Source organism: Mauremys reevesii, linkage group 2, assembly GCF_016161935.1.
Source record: "Mauremys reevesii isolate NIE-2019 linkage group 2, ASM1616193v1, whole genome shotgun sequence".
Taxonomy (NCBI): Eukaryota; Metazoa; Chordata; order Testudines; family Geoemydidae; genus Mauremys; species Mauremys reevesii.
In genome coordinates, this window is record NC_052624.1 from 183,542,748 (window position 1) to 183,555,589 (window position 12,842).

The 12,842-nt window shown below is 45.9% G+C and overlaps 1 protein-coding gene across 13 annotated transcripts in view; it reads right to left on the bottom strand.

The window, feature by feature from the left end:
- The window catches only part of DCDC2 (doublecortin domain containing 2), a 123,389-nt gene that overhangs the window by 97,447 nt on the left and 13,100 nt on the right, over window positions 1–12,842 (bottom strand). For all 13 annotated transcript variants that reach the window (XR_005593895.1, XR_005593897.1, XR_005593896.1 and 10 more), the window contains exons 2-3: window positions 11,938–12,298; window positions 4,127–4,178 (exon numbers count right to left, since the gene is read on the bottom strand). Coding sequence is in view for 10 of the 13 variants with exons in the window: in XM_039523816.1 (XP_039379750.1) it covers window positions 4,127–4,178; window positions 11,938–12,230 (345 nt within the window). In the remaining 3 variants the exon portion in view is untranslated. The remainder of the gene's footprint in view (window positions 1–4,126; window positions 4,179–11,937; window positions 12,299–12,842) is intronic.

Sequence of the window (12,842 nt, forward strand, 5' to 3'; positions counted from 1 at the left end):
AATGTGACACATTCTGTCTGCTAAAAAACTATTATAAATGTTGTATGTAAAAATCTGTGAGTCTTTTACCTATTATTACTACAAGTAACATCTAGTAGTACTATATATGCAATATTTTTTCAGTTTACTTACACTGCACATTGAGCAGCCCTTTATAGGAAAGTATTTTCACGATCTCCCTGTACAGTCAGTTAGTTCTTTTTCTCTGTTATTTGTTAGTCTTAATGTAATGGAGTGGCACTCATGAGCATCCTTTCTGGTTGGGTATGTCTGCAGTCTTTAAACAGTCTTGGCCCATATCCCCAGGGTTTCCTCCCCGGAGGCAATGGTTTCACCCTCTTGGTCTCTTCAGGCCCCAGCTCTCCAGCTGGGCCTCTTAACTGTTCAGTTCCCCTTCTGGGGATTTATTGCTGTACAATTGTAGGCCACTTTCCAGTGACCTATGTGGGGGAGACCTGCCCCCCCACTACTCCAGGTCCTGGCCCAGGGACCCTAAGAATAGCAGCCACATGCTGCCACGTCCCTTTAATGGACCACTTCCCTGCAGCCCCAGCCTTCACCGATGTGTCACCCTTTCTGTAGGGCTGAAGTCTTGTATTCAGTCCCAGCAGCCCTCCAGAAGTTCCTTCTTGCTCCCCTGGTCACTGCCAGTACTGAGCTGTCCATGGTCAGCCAGGAGCACCAGTTGTACTCCTCTGGCTCTAGCAAGGAACTGACTCTGGGCTGCACTGCAGCTCCTTTTATACTAGCCTGCAACCCTCTGATTGGTTAGGCTTTCACAGTCTCTCTAGGCCACTCAGAGGACTTAGGTCTACTGCTCCTTTCCTGGGATGGGTGTGGCAGGACCCTGAGGCATCCAGCAAGGGGTTTCTGGGCTTAGTCTACCCCATCGCACCTTTACACAGCAAAACGGAGAGTGAAGCAATTTTAAAATAAAAAAATGAAATTAAATACTGACTTGACGTATGCCGAGGGCCTATACTGTGTCCCTCAGGTGCATACATAACTCTTAGTAACTTTGCACAAGAAAGACGTTGCCACAGTGCAAACATGGACTGTGCAAGCTTTCCCACACCATTTGTCAATGAAGCCCGTTCCTAACCTGCAATATCTTTATTATTCCAGTGAAGGGTCTCTTCTGGGCAAAGTCTGTAAATCTGGCTGAAATTAGTTGACTTGTTTGTGGTTTGGTAAGGTGGACAAATGGAAACTATGATGAAGCCATCCCACTGATTCTCAGTTGTGATCCAAGTCAGAATGTAAAATTCTTCTTAAAGGGTAAAAGGCTTATGCACTTATCCACTGGTGCACTTGTCTTAATCTCCAACTCGCACACATAACACAATGATGCAGAGTAATGTGAACTGAAATTGTTTTTCAAAACAGTTAAGCGTCTATCTGATGCCATATTTACATTAGGGCACTGCAAGGAATAAAGAAGAATTCCTCCCACATCTCAAAGGTGAGCTATGCATTGCTGGATCAGAGAAAGTAATTTGAAATTTTCTCTGTAAATACATTTTCACTGTGATGTACGACTCCTGTTAATTACTGAAAGCATTGCATGCCTAATTCCCATTGTACATCACTGAAAAGGTGCCTAAAGATGCCCTTCTTAGGCTATGTATATACTACAGTTTAAGTCAGTATAACTCACTCACTCACTCACAGGTATGAATAAGCCACCCCTCCGAGTGACATTAGTTACACCATCCTAAGCACTGGTGTGGACAGCGCTATGTCGGTGGAAGAGCTTCTCCTGCTGACTCAGCTACCAGCCGCTCATGGGGGCTGGAGTAATTAAATTGATGGGAAAGTTCTCTCCTGTCAGCTTAGAGCGTCTGCAGTAGCAGAACTACAGTGGCGCAGCTGCAAGTGCTGTAGTGTAGCCATAGCTAGTCTGGGGATGGCCCTTGGCCATGAAATACACTACCACTGGATATTGGAATGATTACAAGTTTCTCTACTCTTAAGGCCGGTGCAAGATACACCCCCTTTAAGCAGGGCTTTTCCCAGTAGTGGAGTAGTGTAACAGCCTTTGCAGACTGGAACCAGGTGAGTAGGAAGCTCAAAAAAGGGAGAAGCATTAGGTTCATTTTAGGGCATATTCTGGTGTGATGTAATGCTTACTCCTGTATCTAGGGTGAAATCCTGGCTCCATTGAAGTCAATGGCAAAACTCCCACTGACTTCAGTGGGGCCAGGAGTTGACATCTAGTGCCTAGAAGCAAAGGTGCTGTGTGCATTAGAAATGCAGATAGATATAAAAACTGGTGAAGCAACACTATTTTCTCACTGATGCAATTATTCTTTACTTTCTGCTACAGGTTTGATAAGAAAGACCTGCGACAGTGTACCCCATAAGGCTTTATGGGGGGGTGCTAATAAATGTATGTATGATATAACTAGAATAGGGTTTTGCTACATATGCCATGTAACATATCTGTGTAAAGGTTATGATCTACTGGTTACGTTCATCCTAGTTGTATGCAGGCACCATTTGTGTGTTCAAAGTTATGAACACTGGCTGTATAATTGCTTGATTTCTAAGTAGCCTTAGTTAGAACATTTGGTCACTTCTTGGAAAGAAATGTGCAAGTTAAGTTCTCAATCAGGAAGCACTTAACAGACAAAAGAACTTAGAAGACTCCAATCCACATAAGAGGTCTACCTGAGGATGTCCAAGGTAGCATATGGGTAATGGCTGCTACCTGCAAGTCCTGAGTCATGCATGGGCATGTGACTTGCCCATGTGATTCCGTATCTTCATTTTGTGACTGGATTCTACACAGGGTGAGCAGGGGGTCTCTACCCACAGGAGAAAGTCTATTCAAACCCCTGGGAGACTCCTCCATTTTGTCTTCAGCTGGCTAAAGAAGGAGCCTCTCCACCCCCCAGGATACTTGAGGGAAACTAGAACAAAGGACAGTAACTACAGGGAGGGGATGAGTGATTGCTGGACCCAGGCTAAAAGGAGATTAGTCTGTAAAAGGGAGTATTCTGGAACTGGTGAGGATCCTATCTGTATTTAGTTTGATTAGACATAGATTTGCGCATTTTATTTTATTTTGCTTGGTGACTTACTTTGTTCTGCTTGTTACTACTTGGAACCACTTAAATCCTACTTTCTGTATTTAATAAAATCACTTTTTACTTATTAATTAACTCAGAGTATGTATTAATACCTGGAGGGGGACAAACAGCTGTGTATATCTCTCTATCAGTGTTAGACAGGCGAACAATTTATGAGTTTACCCTGCATAAGCTTTATAAAGGGTAAAACGGATTTATGTGGGTTTAGACCCCGTTAAGAGTTGGGCATCTGGGTGTTAAAGACAAGCACAGTTCTATGAGCTGTTTTCAGGTAAACCTGCAGCTTTGGGGCAAGTAATTCAGACCCTGGGTCTTTGTTGGAGCAGACGGAAGTGTCTGGCTCAGCAAGACAGGGCGCTGGAGTCCTGGGCTTACAGGGAAAACAGGAGCAGAGGTAGTCCTGGCACATCAGTTGGCAGCTCCCAAGGGGGGTTCTGTGATCCAACCTGTCAAAAGACCTTTACTGATTCCTCTTGGAGTTTGTTTCATTTCCTTGTTAGGTTCAAATGCCTATTCCCAGCAGTCACATGTCTCTGACATAAGCCGTAGAGGTCAGTGTAGGACTGTAGGGCTCTCCAGAAAATGAGAATTCTGCTTTGCAAACAACAACAAAACAAACAAAAAACACCAAAGGTTTTGGAATTTGGTTTCATTCTCTTGGTCTCTCTTTGGTTTTGACCAGAAATTCCATTATAGACCTGAGAAATCTTCCAGACAAAAAGTTTTGGTTTCTAATCAGATCTAATGATGACAGCAATAAAATGTTTTTACTGATGCTTTATTTTATTGCTAGACCTGCCAGCTGTCAGAGCTGAAAGGAAGACAATCAGTTCATCACAGTCAGAATTAAAATGTGGGAAGTGTGGATGGGGCTAACGGTCACATCAATAACATCTTCATAATGTTGAAGAACTTGGTTTTGACCATTTCTGAACATGAGATACCAAAACACAAACCAAAATTTTCAATAAGAAATGTAGAGATGACACTAGTATTAATGTTAGATTTTTTTTAAAATAGTTGAGTCTCATTACCTCATTATTGACTTCTGCAGGCTTTTTCTTTGCCTCTCCTATGTCCAAATAGCTTGGGGAAGAGAAAAGAATGGTATAGGTTACTTATAGCTGCATTTAATCTCAACAACAAATATTTATTCTTATATTTAATTAAATTAGCATGAGTAAAATAAGATGTAGAGAGTTTTCACTTATATAATTATAACCAAAGTTTTATACTGAAACAAACTGACCACTTGCAGCACTGAAAAGAAACCATGCCACAATAGCATAAAGTGCTCTTAATTCAGGTTTCTAATTAAAAAGTTTACCAGATGCCTACAAGTCAGAGACCAATAACTCCTCCTCCGTCTTTTGTACCAGCTAAAGTCAGGAACCCAGTCCTGGTAAAAAGCACAGCCCCTCACTAATTCAGTTCTTAGGAAGAGGCTGAGTTACTACTGTGATTAGGGGCAGTAAATAGATTAGAGGTATAGGTGTTGTGCTAGGATTCCTGTCAGGGTGCTAATTCTGGCCCCTGCTCAAGGATTCCATCTTTCTGATCAGCCTCTAGTACAGAGGTGAGCAAACTATCGTCCGTGGGCAACATCCGGCCCACGGGACCGTCCTGCCAGGCCTTTGAGCTCCCGGCCGGGGATTCTAGCAAGGGGTTGGACTAGATGACCTCCTGAGGTCCCTGGCAACCCTGATATTCTATGATTCTATTATATTAATTTTGATTAAACACAGAATACAAAGTGTACAGTGCTCACTTTATTTTTTATTACAAATATTTGCAATGTAAAAAACAAAAATAAATTATTTTTCAATTCACCTCATACAAGTATGTAGTGCAGTCTCTTTATCATGAAAGTTGAACTTACAAATGTATAATTATGTACACAAAAAACTGCATTCAAAAATAAAACAATGTAAAACTTTAGAGCCTACAAGTCCACTCAGTCCTACTTCTTGGTCAGCAAATCACTCAGACAAACAAGATTGGTTGCAATTTGCAGGAGATAATGCTGCCCGCTTCTTGTTTACAATGTCACCTGAAAGTGAGAACAGGCATTCGCATGGCACTGTTGTAGCTGACATTGCAAGGTATTTACATGCCAGATGCACTAAAGATTCATATGTCCCTTCATGCTTCAACCACCATTCCAGAGGACATGCTTCCATGCTGATGATGGGTTCTGCTTGTTAACGAAGCAGTGTGGACTGACGCATGTTCATTTTCATCATCTGAGTCAGATGCCCCTAGCAGAAGGTTAATTTTTGTTTTGTTTTGTTTTTATTTTTTTTGGTGGTTCGGGTTCTATAGTTTCTGCATGTGCTGCTCTTCTAAGACTTCTAAAAGCATCCTCCACATCTTGTCCCTCTCAGATTTCGGATGGCACTTCAGATTCTGAAACCTTGCGTCAGGTGCTGTAGCTATTTTTAGAAATCTCACATCAGTCACTTCTTTGCATTTTGTCAAATCTGCAGTGAAAGTGTTCTTAAAATGAACAACATGTGCTGGGTCATCATCCGAGACTGCTATAACTTGAAATCTATGGCAGAATGCAGATAAAACAGAGCAGGAGACATACAATTTTCCCCCCAAGGAGTACAGTCCCAAATTTAATTGATGCTTTTTTTTTTAACGAGCATCATCAGCATGGAAGCATGTCTTCTGGAATGGCGGCCGAAACATGGAAGGGACATATGAATGTTTAGCATATCTGGCATGTAAATACCTTGCAACACCAGCTACAAAATTGCCATACGAACGCTTGTTCTCACTTTCAGGTGACATTGTAAATAAGAAGCAGGCAGCAGTATCTCCCATCAATGTAAACAAACTTGTTTGTTTTAGCAACTGGCAGAATAAGAAGTGGGACTGAGTGGACTTGTAGGCTCTAAGTTTTACACTGTTTTGTTTTTTGAATGCAGTTATGTAACCAAAAAAACCCTGCACTTGCAAGCTACACTTTCATGATAAAGAGATAGAATATCAGGGTTGGAAGGGACCTCAGGAGATCAGCTAGTCCAACCCCCTACTCAAAGCAGGACCAAGCCCCAGACAGATTTTTGCCCTAGATCCCTAAATGGCCCCCTCAAGAATTGAACTCACAATCCCTGGTTTAGCAGGCCAATGCTCAAACCACTGACCTACCCCTCCCCCCTGAACTTCAGTACTTGTATGAGGTGAATTGAAAAATACTATTTCTTTTGTTTATCATTTTTACAGTGCATATATTTGTAATAAAAAAAATATAAAGTGAGCACTGTGCACTTTGTATTCTGTGTTGTAATTGAAATCAATATTGAAAATGTAGAAAAACATCCAAAAATATTTAATATTTTTCAATTGGTATTCTATTGTTATAAGTGCAATTAATAGCAATTCATTTTGAGTTAATCGTGTGAGTTAACTGCAATTAATTGACAGCCCAAATTAAAACCTATATTCCCATGCAAAAAAACTTAGATAAGGTGACGTTTGAACTGCAGTACGCATTGGTTGTTTGACTGTATATTGCCTTTCAAGAAAATTAGAGTTAAAAAAAAAAAACCACCTCATGCTTAGGAACTTGGGGTTGGACTCCTTGAACAAAGCATCCTAACTAACTTAACTCTGCCTATATAGTTATACACTGAAAAACTAAGAAAAATATAGGTCTCCCATGTGTGCCAGGCACCAGGAGCTGAGAATGCACAGCGATTTTGGCTGTAACTCTGTGCAGGAACGTGCAATGGTGCATGTGCTGGAGCCCAGGATGCTGCAGTGGGTAGTTGTATCTCAACACAGTGCTTCATTTTGGCACTTCCTGCAGAAGTTAAAGATGAACTGGCAGATGGCTGGAGTTAAAGTGTCTCCTTTAAGCTGTCTTTGCCAGGAGCATCAGATTCATTGGCAGCTGATCAGTGTTCAATACAGGGGTTTCCAGTTGGAAGACAAACATGCATCTGCAGGCAATCATCACTCAGTGCAGGGAGGGGTCTGCCCAGTGACATTTTCTGCTGGGAGTTCCACATGCATCTGCAGGTGAGCTGAGTTCAGTAGAGGGTCTCCTCAACAGATTTTCTTGAAAGCAGTCACAAAAGTATTGGTAGATGAGCAGAGTTTGATACGCATCTCCCATGCATTTCTGCTGGGAATCCAGGATGCAAGCAGTCTCCCAGAAGCACTATTGCTCTTGTGGTCAGCAGCTGGGATCTGATGTGTCTGTGAGTCAAAAAACTTCTTGTGGCAAAATTTCAAATTAAGGAGTCCTGAATAAAAATAACGTTGCAATGAAAAAACACCATTAACCTGGAAATAATGGTGCCAAAGCACCAAGGCTCTAGAGTATTGAACTGAAGTCTTCAGAGTGCTAGAGTATCAAGATACAACAAGGCTTCAAGGCAACACATCCAACACCAAGGCAAAACACTGAAACATCAGAGATGAAAATGCAGAGACTCTTCAGGATAAGGGTCAAGGTTCCAAAGTAAAGTGCCCAACTGCTGAGGCTTCTCCAGGTATAAAGATGCCAAGGCTTAATATGGGGGGGATGGGGACACCTAAAATTTATAAGGCTAAAAAAGACAAAGGTGTCGTAAGGAATAGATACCTCACAAGAAAAAGTGTCAAAGGCCAAGAACAAATCGCCAAAGCACTACAGGCTTGTCCACATGGCAAGTTAGTGCACAGAATCCACAGTGCACTAATCGACCATGCACTAAGTTGCAGTGTGCCTCCTGCTACTGCACTACAGAACTTTTAGTGGGTGCCAGGGCCGGCTCCAGACCCCAGCGCGCCAAGCGCGCGCTTGGGGCGGCATTTTGCCGGCAGGGCGGCAGGCAGCTCCGGCGGACCTTCCGCAGTCATGCCTGCGGGAGGTCCACCGGAGCCGCAGGACCAGTGGACCTCCCACAGGCATGACTGAGGAGGGTTCGCTGGTCCCGCAGCTCGGGTGGACCTCCCGCAGGCATGCCAGCGGATGCTCCACCGGAGCCGCGGGACCAGCGGAACCTCCGCAGCCACGTCTGCAAGAGGTCCCCCAGAGCCGCGGGACCGGCGACCGCCAGAGCGCGCCCCACGGCGCACCGCCCTGCTTGGGGCGGCGGGATTCCTAGAGCCGCCCCTGGTGGGTGCATACAGCTATTTAGTGTGCGATAGGCTACAGTGCTATAGCTTTGCATCCCAGCTTGCCACTCACTATTAATCTCTGTGTGGACAAGCCTTAAAATCAAGCTCTATACCTGGGGTCGGCAACCTTTCAGAAGTGGTGTGCTGAGTCTTCATTTATTCACTCTAACTTAAGGTTTCGCGTGCCAGTAATATATTTTAACATTGTTAGAAGGTCTCTTTCTATAAGTCTATAATATATAACTAAACTATTGTTGTATGTAAAGTAAATAAGGTTTTTAAAATGTTTAAGAAGCTTTATTTAAAATTAAATTAAAATGCAGAGCCCCCAGACCAGTGGCCAGGACCTGGGCAGTGTGAGTGCCACTGAAAATCAGCTCGCGTGCCACCTTTGGCACATGTGCCGTAGATTGCCTACCCCTGCTCTATACTTACGTACACGCACAACATACATTCACTTAGCACAGTTGTAAATGACTACACAAGCTGGAAGGCAGTAGAGGATCAGGTCTGGTATGTTTAGAAAAGTAATTTTATATAATTAGGAACTTTTCCTCTTCTTGGATAGTGGCTTTACAGTAGAGTGGGATTTTTCAAAAGTGCTCAGCAATGGCCTAATCCTGCTTTCAGTGAAGACAGTGGCAAAATTCTCATTGACTTCAATAGGAAAAAAAATTAGGCCAATGCTGAGTGCTTTTGAAAATCCCAATCTATATCTATTGCACCATTTTAAAAAAGAATGGATACTATCAGAAGAAACAGACATGAAGATGGCATATTACTGGAGGAACTCTGCACCACTGCGTATGTGCAGAATTCATGTCTCCCACAGATTTCTTTGCTTCCCCACAGAAAAATGATTTTCAACGGCGAAGCAAAGGGAAGCCGCAAAAGTGGTCACGCACCACTCCCCAGCAGCATGGGCGTGTTTTTCGGGCACTCAGAGCAGCCGGCAGAGAGGTACATCATCACTGGGGATGCTCAGACCTGTGGCTCCTACCCTATGTCAGGCTCAGCTGCTAGTCCCAGCTGGGCTGGGGGTGGAGGAGGACAGGACTGCCTCTTCTCCTGCAAGAAGCAGCCTGGGCCAGATCAGACACATCCCCAGAAACCTCTCCCAGCTGCAGGAAGCACCGCAAATACCCCCAGCTTCCTGCCCCCATCGCTCCTCAGTTGCGCGAGGAGGGGTTTCTGTACAGGGAGCTGCTCCTCCGTCCGCCCAACCCCCGTTCATCCAGACCCGCCCATACCCAGACCCCGCTGCTGAGCCTCACCCCCCTCCACACCCAGAACCACCCCACAGAGCCCCCCACACCTGAACCTCCACCTGCCAAGCCTCACCCCCTGAATCTGGAGCCCTCCCTGCACTCAGACAACCCCCCACCAAGCTCCCACCCCGCATCCAGACCTCTACCCCTACACCCAGGCTACCCCCACTAAGCCCCTTGCACTCAAACCCACAACCTGATGAGCCCCACACCTCCCTGCACCTGGACCACCCCAGCAAACCACCTGGACCTGCACCCTAACCCCCCAACAAGCCCCTGTACATCCAGATCCTCCCCACTGAGCCGCCTGCACTCAGATTGTCCACCCAGAACCCTCTCACCCCACACCTGGATCCCCCCACACTAAGCTCCTCCACACTTGGATTCTGCCGGGCTGAGCCTGCCTGCCCATACCTGGTGTGCCTGGCATAGAGGGGCAGGGACCTGGGGTATTTCTGGGGCAGGCCTGGCTCTTGCACTGTGTCAGGGTCAGGTGCAGCCTCACCACTGAGTCAGTGTCCGGGGGGTGGGGGGCTGCAGGGCAATGCCCCACCTCCATCCAGCTAGTGCCTGTGCTCCCCACTGCCATGCTGGAGCCTCCACATTTATTTATTGACAAATAAAATGTGCATAATTTTAAAATATTGTGTGCAGAATTTTTGTTTTGGTGCAGAATTCCCTCAGGAGTAAGTTCTGGGGTCTAAACACTTGACCTTAAATATATAATTCTGCAATTATTGAAAGCACAATTCCTTTCCCAGTCCCAGTTGTTCACATGCTCCCCCTCCCCCAGATTTCTGCTAGGATTCACACCAGAATGTCAGAACCATCTAGTGAGGGCTGCTGCCCTCGTTCCCTTTGTCATGCCCGTAAGATGATCAGATGTCCCGATTACAGGGACAGTTCTGATACTCAGGGCTTTGTCTTATATAGGCTCCTATTACCGCCATTCAAATTTTTCACACTTGCTATCTGGTCACCCTACTTGCCCAGGAGCTGCCCCGGCCCATATCTTTGCAGAGCTCATCTCTTCCTCACTCCCCCCATTGCAGCTGACCGCAGTTCCTGTCCCTTCCCGCTCGCACAGCACCAAAGGCGGCTAACACCTCCAGGCTGCTGCTGGCCACCAATACAACCCAGCCACTTCCTCTCCCCTGGCTGCAGTGCAGGCAGGAAGGGGTTAAGGAGGCCTTGTGCACTGTGGGGCCCTCAGGAACCTGCAGGGGTGGTTGGGATCTGGCAGAGGGGAGGAGGAGGCAATGACACCAAACCCCAGCCAAGGGAGAGAGTGGTGAGGGGTGTCCAGTGCAGCCTGGCTCCTTCCCTCCCCTGCCAGTGCACAGTGATGCCATCCTGGGCTGGAGGTGACTCCTGACACCGCCTGCCCTTCCGCACAGACAGCAGCAGCAGCCTGGTAGAGCGGCCTCCTGAACGTGCCCATGGCTGCAGGAGCTGAGAGGAGGGGCAGAAACAGGGCACAGGGGCTCATCCCACTCTGGACAGCCGAGCTACCTGCCGAAGGCGGGGGAGGGATTGCACTGAAGAAGGCACAGCTCGTGACTGTGAGGCCATGCGGCTTGCTCCCCCCCCCACCCCGCATCATCACTGCAGACAGGGTTCACACCAGAACCTTTAAATTGGGGGGGGGGTCCACCAATATCTACAGTTATGTGTCACCTCTGTTAAAAAGCCCAAAAGTATGGAACTCACTGTCAGAAGAAATAAGAACAATAAGCCCACCACTTTGCCAAGGCTTTCCCACAATATTCTCATAACCATTCGTTAACAAAAAAACCAACAACGCTAAGCCTGCTTTTTGGTGGCAGGGCAGAGCATGGAGAGAGCAAAAATACTGTCGTCCTTTAAATAACAGGAGGTATTCAGCTACTAGGTTATACAGAGAGCCATGTACCTACCTGGAATGAGCAGAATATTTTAAACATTTAAAAAAACAAGCAAGAAACAAAATTGTTTGGAAGGTCTAATCTGCAAGGCTCATTCAACTCTACCATACACACTTCTGCACTCTGCTCTTCCAGAGCTGCTTCCCCAAATATTACTGAGCACCACATATTTCTCCCAAATGCAGGCAGTTACCATGCAGTGAAAATAATACATTATGCTGCAAAGATAGTGTATCTCTTGGTGTTAGGGACTGTTCCTTTTATTTTTGTAAAGTACCGAGCAGAGATACTAGAATGCTAATTCTATGTTAAGCCTTAAAGAGGGCACTCTCCCCCCAACCCCACAAAGCTGTATTAAATTTCCTGTCATATTTACTTAGATTTTAAACTCTTTGGGGCAGAGACTGTCTTTCTGTTCTGTATTTGTACAGCGCCTGGCACAGTGGGAACCTAGTCCATGACCGGGGCTCCACGGCGCTGCCGTGATACAAATAATAAAGGTTTAGATGTGAATGTTTCATTACATTTTCTAATTATTTTTTTTCATTCATCACTCACTTGAGTTTCTTGAAGGCCTCCCTGCCACCAGCCACGTAGTGCTCTCCACTCTGGAGCTGCTCCAGCTGACGGACGCGATGCCCGCCATGGGGGGTGTAGATGCTACGCACAGCCCCAAAAGGCGCCTTCACCCCACCTGTCACCTCTTTCAGGAAGACCTCGAAGTTGGACACCTTCTTCTCATGGATGACTACCCGGTGCCCCGGGAAGAACGGGTCCCCGTTGCGATACACCAGCACACTCTTCACCATCGGCTGTGACAGGCAGGTCGGCTTCGTGGTGGGGCTACTCATGTTCACCTTCTCTCACTGCTGTTGCTGCAGCCAGACAGTCAGTGCTGCCCTCCAGGCACCGTCTGCACCTGTTTATTCAACAAGAATATTCCTCTCTCTCACACACTGTCAAATACCTGTGATGCATGAACTGTGTACACACATGCACACAGTACCTGCACCAAGGACCACCTCCAATAGGCAAATCCCTCTCGAAAGCAACCAGGGAGGGATGGGAGCCTCCCTAAGGTTTCCAGTACAATTCTGTTCAGCCCTTCAAGAGCAACCTCTGCTAGGCAACCGATTCTTGCTGCTCCCTGGAGCCTGGTGTGGCTAACACAGATTACACTAAGCCATACCCAAAAAAACATATATACAGATCTAAAGGAGGAGAAAAAGTGACTGAGCATAGTAAGGAACCCATAGTCCTGCTGGATCTTCACAGCTTCACTTTGCACTTGCAGCTCTCTTGTTTCACAAGTGGTTTTACTCTGTTGCTCAGGAAACTTTATCCTGCTTCTTCTTCCCTCCCCTTCCCACCTCAAAAGAAAAAAAAAGAGGAAAGAAACAAACCCAGCCAAGTGAGGACGGCTGCCAGACTGCAACAAACCAGACAGATTAAGCCTACACACA